The sequence below is a fragment of the Anser cygnoides genome, chromosome 2 (assembly GCF_040182565.1).
Source record: "Anser cygnoides isolate HZ-2024a breed goose chromosome 2, Taihu_goose_T2T_genome, whole genome shotgun sequence".
NCBI classification, from domain to species: domain Eukaryota; kingdom Metazoa; phylum Chordata; class Aves; order Anseriformes; family Anatidae; genus Anser; species Anser cygnoides.
In genome coordinates this window covers 124,879,733-124,889,343 of record NC_089874.1, presented here as the reverse complement: position 1 = coordinate 124,889,343, position 9,611 = coordinate 124,879,733, and the positions used below count along the sequence as shown (strand labels likewise).

The 9,611-nt window shown below is 39.5% G+C and overlaps 1 protein-coding gene across 4 annotated transcripts in view; it reads right to left on the bottom strand.

Moving 5' to 3' along the window:
- Positions 1–1,189: 1,189 nt before the first annotated feature.
- Positions 1,190–9,611, bottom strand: part of CHD7 (chromodomain helicase DNA binding protein 7) — a 128,300-nt gene continuing 119,878 nt past the window's right edge. For 2 of the 4 annotated variants that reach the window (XM_066993021.1, XM_066993022.1), the window contains 8 exons: positions 8,910–9,587; positions 8,334–8,494; positions 6,455–6,682; positions 5,739–6,182; positions 4,924–5,145; positions 4,379–4,519; positions 3,835–3,939; positions 1,190–3,073 (listed from right to left, as the gene is read on the bottom strand). In XM_066993021.1, the coding sequence (XP_066849122.1) occupies positions 2,120–3,073; positions 3,835–3,939; positions 4,379–4,519; positions 4,924–5,145; positions 5,739–6,182; positions 6,455–6,682; positions 8,334–8,494; positions 8,910–9,587 (2,933 nt within the window). In that variant the 3' untranslated portion in view covers positions 1,190–2,119. The remainder of the gene's footprint in view (positions 3,074–3,834; positions 3,940–4,378; positions 4,520–4,923; positions 5,146–5,738; positions 6,183–6,454; positions 6,683–8,333; positions 8,495–8,909; positions 9,588–9,611) is intronic. The other 2 variants (XM_066993024.1, XM_066993023.1) reach the window with 2 other exon arrangements.

The window sequence follows — 9,611 nt, the reverse complement described above, 5'->3', positions numbered from 1 at the left end:
CGCTCCCGATCAAGTTAATGTACCTTGGCTTTCAGCCTCTCACTTGTTGTCGTGGTCTGCGTGTGATGCTTTCGAAAGAGGCAGGAATAACACACCTCGTCAACTGTTCAGTGATGTACGTGGGGGGAGAAGCTCCTTCCTGACCTTCATTAACTGCGTATGATATATTTAAGTGGCAGTACAAGACATTCTGACATCTATTCATTTCAGCAGTGCGTGTCTGTGATTCATTCACACAAAACTCACTTCCTGAGCTTTCATTTCTCATCTACTTTCATTGTTCGTGAAATGCTCCTTTCAGGGCGAGTTCACCCCTTTTCATGCGTCCTCCTCGTGACTGAGTTCTGGCCTTGCAGTACTCCTCCATCTGAGCTCTTGGGCAAATGCACAGCGGATGCAAGGGCGAGGTTTACAGCTCTCCAGCTTTCCAAAAGCACAGGTAAAATTAATCATAAGACAGGGGTCCACCCACAGCTGGCTACTCAAATAGCTAATTTTTCATGTACTCCACTGAAAATCTAACCTTTCCTCCTCACCATTGAGACGGTTGTGTATGTGTGTGTCAAGGTGACAACACTGTGAAAACAGAAGTTCTCAAATGGTACATTATCTCAAATATCAAAGGTCACGAAAGGGTACAAATCGGTAGCTCTCCAGAAGAGACACTGGTTTTTATGAAAAGTGGGTCAGTTTTAGTTTCATGTAGGTTGTTTGACACAGTGGTTTCTGGCATCACAAGCTCTGGTCTACAGGATACCACAGAGCCTTTGTATCCCTTGCTGTCACTACAGCATTGTGTTTTTCTACCCATTAACCAAGGATAAATGACCTAGATATTGTGCCTATTAAAGCCTCATTTTTCTTTTGCCCTTTTGTTCTTTAGTGTACCATATTATCACATGCTGAACACATTTTAAAGTATTCTCAGTCTCTCATGCCCCTTTGAAGGAGTAAAGTAGGGTTTTTAGTGTGCCTCTCTGTAGAGTTACTTAGAGTGCAAAATATGAAGGTAATTCAAGGTTTCTCTTCCTGCCTAGTCCCGGGAAGACAACCAGTTCAGCATTTACAGCCACTAATCTATTAAAGAAGAGAGCAGAAAATGCTTTAGAAAGCCACAATGCAAATACAAAAAGCGAACACCAGTTGTGATGTCCCTAAACACTGCATTCTATAATTACATCTCTGCATATCATGGGTCACTTTTATTAAAAGCATCATTACTACAGTTGGCAGCAATTTACATCTTATCTTACATGATAGCAGTTTCCAAAGAAAAAAAAAATAAAAAGACATCACAACAAAGAAAAACAATACATTTACAAAGTCATGTCTGTAAACTTCAAGGCTAGTTTAGAGTTGAGGTAATGCTGTTTAGCTTTGTGGCTAAAGTAACAAAGTCCTTTAATTTAAAAAAGGTACCTGATTTTTTTCTTTTTGTTTATACCAGTGCATTACAAGATCACGAGACGATTAAACTGTAGCTTTATCCTGTAAGAACCTTCTCCACGGGTAAATTTCCAAAAGGTACTCTTCACATTCAACAGCTGCCTTATTATTGCTGCGTCTCAAGACAGAGACATTCACACTATCATGAAGATTGTCAGAGAGAGAGTGTGTGTGTGGGTGTGTGCGCGCATGTGAGTGGGTGAACTCCCATACAGTCAAAATGAAGCGCAAGTACGATATGTATGGTAAATTTCATCTTGACCTTCACAGCAAAAAAAATTAAAATAAAAAAATTAAATATATAACTTCATCCTTCCTTTAAGCAGCACTTCCTTCTATTAGTGCCACTCCGTTACAAATTGCTGCTTTTCATAATACCAATGGTACCAAAAGAAAAAAAAAAGCAGAGCATTATGTCAATTTCCTTAAAAAGACATGATCACCTCTCAAATTTCATCTCTCCTAGGGATAATAAATAATGCACTGCACAATACTTAATGACCAAGATACCTTTTGACACATCTGTATAACATGACTTGAACTTTTTTTTTTTTTGCTACACTATGTTACAGAACAGCTTATAAAAACTAAGTATGGACATTAACTGTGAGTGTAAACAGTAGGACTACCACTTGTCAAAAGTTTAAAACACTTTAACTGTAACTGGTACTGGTTATTCATCATTTTCATTGTTTTCTATTTCTTCCCCCCCATCAAGTGAGTCTAATTCTTCACCCTGTGCTATTTCATCTTCTAAAACGGAGGAATCTGCAGTTTTATCAAGGCTCTCCTCTGCATCACTGCCTTCTAGGTTTTCTTCATCTTTAAAGGCAGTTCCTTCAGTTTTGTCAGTAGCCTTCTCTTCGTTGGAGCCCACTGCATTCTGAAGTCCTGCTAGTGCTGGGAAACCAGGCAGAGTCAATCCTCCCAGTCCTGGAGGTAGAAACATAGATGGATAGAACAGGCCAGGAGCCATGGTAGACAGCAGGAAGGGATTGAAGGCCAGAGGGTTTGCGGGCAATCCAGTGTTGGTGGTGGTGGTAGTGGTGGCAGTGGCGGTAGTCGCCGCAGTAGCAGCACTGACAGATCCATTTGCAGAGTCAGTAGCAGAAACAGTGTCTGTGCTTTTCTCAGAGTCTTTGTTCTCCTCTTCATTCTCGTTTTTCTTCTCTTCAGCTTTTGAAGCGCCATCCTCAGTCTCTCCTTGACCGGAAGCAGTAGTGGCATTTCCAGTAGTAGCCGTTATCGGGTTATTCAACAATCCGCTTAGTCCAAACATATTGGGCAATCCTGCCATCCCTGGCAGCATCAGAGGCAACATGGCAGCTGGATTTTTAGCATCCCCCCCAGCAGCAGCAGCTGTTGCTAGCCCTGGCGGGAAGCCCATGAGGCCTGCGAGCTGGAGAGACTGCAGGTTCTGTAGATTCTGGAGGCTGGTGAGGTCCATTCCAGCAAACAGACTGTTCATTAGTAGTGGGTTGATTCCCGAAGTTGATGCTACAGCAGCAGCTGCTGCAGCTGCTTTGGCAATTTCACTTTTTGGCCTTCTTCCTCTTCTGCTTGCTCCTTCCTCCCTCACAACAGGTCCAGTGAGAAGACGGTCAAACATGGACTCTGGAACAAAACCCTGAAAAAGGGGATGCAGAAAAACAGAGTTTTATTCTCAGCTTTTATACATTTCAGCAGTTAACTGGAGATAATGGAAGAAATAGAAGGGATTTTATCATAGTTGGGTATTCCAAAAGCGATTTGTTTTTTAACCCTGGCAAATCATGACTAGGTACCTTCTAAAGTGAATGACACTAGAACACATAAGAAAACCTGAAGAAAGCAAAGGCACACCTTTTACTTAATTTAAACACATCAGAAAAACAAAACATGCTGAAACTCTGTAATTTCATTAAAAAGACTGATATACTACAGTTACGAGTCCATAGCTTTGTACTTTCCAATTATCTCCAGTATGCCAAGTGGTATTTTATGAAAATAAGTCTTCGGAGAATTGTACCCTCTATTTTCAGACAACAGTTTTCAAGTAAAAGGCAGAAAAGCTAATCCTTGGATGCTGCTAGCTACCAAGATGAAGAATTCATTGCTGCTTGCTTTATATTTTTGTATATATAAAATATAAAAAAGCAACAAAACAAATGCTGAAGGTTGCTTTACTGTACCTGATTTTTCCAGTGTACTGCAATCCAACTCCAGAACAACCTTCTATCATCATTTTCCCCTAGCTGGGTAACTCCCCTCCTAACGCTACCATTTCCTCAGCTCAGCTATGAGATAAAGACTTAATCATCATCAGTACTTGCACGGAAAAATGTACACGGCCTTCAACTTTTCCATGCTGTAATCTACAGTGAGGCATGGAATTAAAGTTTCACTTACAGACTGTTTAACAATGTCAGTCCAATCTGGAGCAACAGCAAATTCAGGATTTTCTTCCAACCACCTTGGCAAGTCCTTCATTGGAGGGGCCATAGCTCCACCCATCTAATGCAAAAGATAAGGTAATACTTAAAAACACAAACATTTTCCACCTATGCACTTTCATCTAGGAAGGATGACAATGAAGACTTTCAATTCAGATTGTGGAAAACTAGCTAAAGATACTAGAACTGAGAAGATCATGTAAAAAAAAATACAGTAAAATGCTGCAGTTTAGGCAGTGCTAGTAATGAAATTCATATCTGATATGAGGAAGTAACAAACTATACAGTTTCAAAAAGGAGGAGTTATTTTCTCAACTTAAATGATATGAACATATCAGAAGAGCAAAGGGAGGATTAAAGGGAGTGGTAGATTCCAGTAAGAATAAATGCCTGTGCCAAACTATTAAACTTTTTTAAAAAAGAAAGCTTGGAATAGAAAGCCTGCTTTCCACATGCAAAGACAGTATTAAACAACTCTGTTGAACTAACTTAATTTTTACCTTCTTCCCATTTCGCTTATTTACAACAGGTACCCTTTCTTCTCCTGTCAAGGTGTTTATATCCAGTTTATTAGGGTTTCGACATCTGTGTCGTTTTTGTTTCGGCTTCTGAAATGGGGAAAACAGCACATCTGCACTCTTCTGGAAATAAGAGAAATGTATTGCTTTTTAGTTTCTCGTTTTCTTGACAAAAATCATCCATTAAGAAACCACCTTCTAACCTTCTAACAAAATTTTTAAGAAGCACCCAATTATTCTTCCCTCAGAAAAATCTTATTAGCAGATGAAGAATTTCTGCACAACTTGACACAAGTACTGTTTTAATGTATCGTTAAATACAAATATTAAAAAAGAAGAAAACCAGCCCTGATATTCTGGTGCCTCTTGGGTGTTTAGATATTATAGTAAGTGTGGCTTAAAGAGAAAACCTCCACTGAAATCCAGTCAGCTACAAAATCCAATGACTGTGTCCTGTATGAAGAAATTTGTTTCAGTATCTGTAAAACTAACTTAATACAAGCACACTTTTAGAATCACATACTTACTGGTACATAACTTGGCATATCTACAGTGTAAGTGGGATGCAGTTTAAGCCATTCAACTAAATCCTTGTTTTTGGGAGCATCCTCTCCCACCAGCCTGGTCCCATCCTCTAGATTGATTACAGGGATGCGAGTGTCTGGGTCTAGCTGACCAGGAGATGGAATGTTCCTTGCTGGTAGGGACTCCATATCTTCTTCAAAAGCTTTGGTCACTTCTGCATCCTCCTGAAAACATTACCACCAGTATTAAGTTTCACTTTAAGGCAACAGTTACCTGGGAGAAATAATTTCAGGGACTAAAGTTGAAGGCTCAAGGAGATTCTGCATAGGCAAGAGTTAACTGAGTTTAAACGTTCATGCTATGTGAAGCAATACTGCTACATTAGGGGATTTTGTAAATTTATCATCCTTGTACATTAAAGACCATAGTTAAAGACAGAGCAGTTTTCATGCATTCCCAGTTAATGGCCCCCCAAGCTTTCCCTTTGTACGGGGTAAAAAAAGATATACTTAAGGTTCAAAATGTATGCTATAATATGCTACATTTCATAATAAAAATAATAAAAAAAAATTGCCTTTGCTTTTTTTGAAGGTAGAAGCTACTAAAAACTCAGCCACAATTTGCTACAGCAAAAACTTCATGCGAACAACATTTTATCACGTTCAAAAAGAAATAAGAGCTCTAAACACAAGGCAAAAACTGCTTGGGTAAGAACTGCACATTACTATTAGAGAGAGTATAACAACACTTTAAACTCACGTTCAGAAAGTACTAGACACAGAAGAACAAATAGGAGACAAAAAGGTTGCTGTCTTACTACAGTCAATGATGTCCGTTTGTTGCTCATAAATAACAGATCAAGCCCTTCTACATTTTTCCTCCTTCCTCTCCTCCTCTTCATGGGCGGTTCTCCATCTATTAAAGAGCCATTTAGTAGATGCCTTGTGGGTGTGCGTGAAAGACCTGCTTGCAGCAGCTCCATTTGAGTTTTAAAGGCATCAGACACGGGTGTGGAGACATTAGGCAAGATAAACTTTGAAGTAACAGATGAAAAATTTGAGGTAGAACTTGTTGCCTCTCGTGAGGCCTTTGATAAATCTACAACCTTTTCTTGTCCATTTTCTGAGACCACCTGAGACTCACGTAACTGGGCAACCATTTCCATAAGATTTCTCCTCTTAGCAGCTCTCTCAGCCTCAATTTCAATCTTTCTTCGTCTCCTCCTCCTCTGACGTGGAACCGATAAATTCAGTGCATCTTCCTAATGAAATGTAAGTATTTCCAAACATTAACAAAGCTCTGTTTAGTACACTGGTTTTAAAATAGAAGTCCAAACATGTAACTCAGAAAACAAAGCCTTCTTTGTATTCAAAGTAATACTATTTATTTTTCCTATTTTTGAATAAATAGAAATAAATAATAAAAAATAAGAAATAAATATAAATGATATTTTTTTCTTATTATGCAGAAGCAGCGCATAAGTGCATGCAAGATAAAATGCTTTCTGTAAGAATGAGAAAGATGCAGCCTTGCCTTTGATAACTGAGGAGAAGCAGTGATATCTTCACTGCCACTGATGCTGGCTTGACCAACCATGGAGAGCTCTGCAAAGCTCCTTTTTTGTAGAGGGCTGTCCACAGCTGTTGGAGTATACCCAGGTATGAGCCCCTGGAAATCAAACATCTGGCGCCTATTTACTGGCCACTTCCCTTTCAGCACTGCTTCACAGATGTTGTCTAATCGGTTGATCATTACTCGGTCCTGCATAAAGGAAAAGTACATAATGAACCTTTAGTGCAAAAGTGGCCTATTAAGTCAGTGTACCTACACAGTCCAGCTTGCAAAGCTTAAGAAATACACTCAAAAACCAACGATTCTTGCAGGTCAGGATAAACTAGTTGCCTTCTCAAAAGCTAATACAAATTGAATTTTGCAGAATTAAGTATCACGAGAATTTAAAAGAAGCATTTATATTAAGGCGAAAGAGGAAGACAGACCAAATTTTCTTGACAACGTACCAACTGACAGATTTAACAGAAACTCGCCATTATTTTACATTGCTAAACTTCAGTTGTTAGCAAAATCAACAGTTAGGAAGGGAAAATCAGAACATCTGTAATCGGTATCTTAAAGCTGCAGTTGTTGAGATCCAAGAGGCTGGATCTGCAATTCTGTCCTAGGAAGTGGATCCTCATTAGCGTCACTATTAATAAAGTTCAACATTATGAAACGGGCACCAACCTAGGGACATCTAATGAATGTCAATTTTCATTCCACGCCCATTATCACTTCAAATTTCACTGAAGCGTGTACACTAAAAATCTCTAATTATGTTTATTAGTCTACTTATGCTGAATCTATATAGATTAGGGATTTTTTATTTTTACATTATGCCTGAAATAAGATGTTAGTTCACGTTTGCAAAATACATACTGAAAGCAGTGAAGATGAGTATCATTTTTATTTTTCTGTTTCAGTACTCAAGTAGATTCTATGCTAACCTGCCTGAAGTATTAGAAACTTCAGAACTATGAGAAATATTGCTGCTTAGGGAATATGAGCATCAGTTAGCTTCCTGAACAGCAAAACAGTGCAAAAGCCACTAGCAAATCTCAGCAGCTGCAACAGACTGCTTGCTTTCTCCAGGAATAAGCCTATTAAGAGCAAGGTCCCCCCTGTCATACCCCCCCCTCCCAAACCAGATGGCCCTGTTATGGTGATTAGTAAGCTTAAGACTATTACTACTTTATTTCTCTCTCTACCCTTTCTGCAAAGTAGAGTACTAAATTATGTATACATTTATTAAGAGGTTAAAGTTTCATATTTTTTCAAAAATTTGTATTAGATAAATTTCTGCATTGTTACCAAAATAAGCTATAGCTTTATCCTGTGTAAAACTGCTGCTTATATTTGCAGGGCACCTTAATACAATTACATCTGTCAACATTACATAATGGCTTAGATCATGTAGGTCACCAGTACCCTTCTCTACCGTCTCCCCACCCCAAAATGAAAAGGTGATCTTACAAAATCTCTGCTCTCAACACTGCAGACTGCTCTGCAGATGAAATCCATAATTCAAAATCATAAATTTGCTTCTGTCAATGGAGGTGTGAGAGGTATGATCCTGCGGTCATACAGCTCTGAAGCCTCTGTGGAACTGATGTCTGTCAGCAGTTTGTTGTTTTACTAAATGATACCATCTACCGTAAAGCAATTCCATTCATTTCCTCTGCTAATTTGTACAGAATTGAAGAATAAAATGCTGTTTCACAAATCATTCACAGAAAATAGTCCCACGTCCACTATAAGTGCAGAATTGTATAAAGCTCTCTGTTACTTTGCAGAACACAATGTTTCCCGTATTTTAACTGCCTTGAAAAAGATGCATCCCATTCTACCCCCAACTAACCTTAGGCCAGAAAGAAAAGGCAAACGTCCTCTCATGAAGAAGCTGAACCACAGAAGGATCCCCATCTTCCATGTAGAATCCATCGCGTGTTTCATCCCTTGCGGTACTCATAGAGGCATTGCTTTCTTCATCAAAATTCTTACCCTGAGAAACTGCTCCTGCTGAATAACAATCGTGACCAGGCATTAACTACTAAACTTCCCAACCACCCCATGTCAACCTAACTAAATAGGTTAAGACAACCATGCTTGACACTACATTTCTAACTCAGGCTGTTGTTCAGTCATTATTATGACAGAGCCTTAGCCTTCTGCACTTGGCACAGAGACTGTGCTTATTGGATCAATAAGCTATCTTGGAAATCATCCCTTGTGGGAGAAAACCCCACTGATGCTGGATAGCTTTTTTGAAAGCTTATCAGGCCACCCGATACATAGAAAGGAAGAAGAACTGCTAACATGAACCCCATCAAAAGCTCCAAAATGACTCCTTGTATGCTACTTATCAGCTCGCCCAAGTTAGAACAGCTGTGGGGCTCATGGTTAGCACACGGAATTGATCTGACCAGTGCATTACCTTCAGGTTGGGAGGATTCTTCCGATTTGTCGTCATCATCCAGTTTCTCTTCTTCATCTTCTTCTGAGCCTTTTTCCGAAATAGATTTTGGGTCTACATCTGTACTTGTTTCTATGTCTTTCAATTCACATTTAACAGAGCCAGGCTCAGCCTCAGCATCACAGTCCTGTTTAGTGTCCTTATCTGCAACTTCTGTCTCCTCTTTGATATCAGACTTTTCTTTGGCTGCTGGATTTTCAGACCCTTCAACTTTAGACTCTGTTTGTTCTGTAGTCTTTTCTTCTTGTACTGGTGTGGATGGGACAATAGGTGGTGTTTGACTGCAGCCAGCACCCAGAGGGTTTAGAGAAGAGACAGTATTTGCATTACCTGTCCCTCTGTTCTGAGCAAAGTTTTTGTGGGCCTCAAGAAAAGAGAGCTCAGGATCATTAAGAATGTGATAATCTGTCCTACTGACTCCATGTTTAGCAGCACCAATCAGTAAGTCTTTGTCATGTTTACCACACTCCCACCACTCTGGCAGGTCCAAGCTTGGTTGGCAAAGTTTTAGCCTCTCTCCCAACTGTGGGTGATGAAGAACCTGTTCACGGATTTTCCGTAACAGTTCTATGCGATATAAAGTTCTGGAAGCACGTTCTTCTGTGATCGGCTCAATCAGAGTAGAAAGATCAGGCGGTTCTGCAATGACAACAATTTGTATTG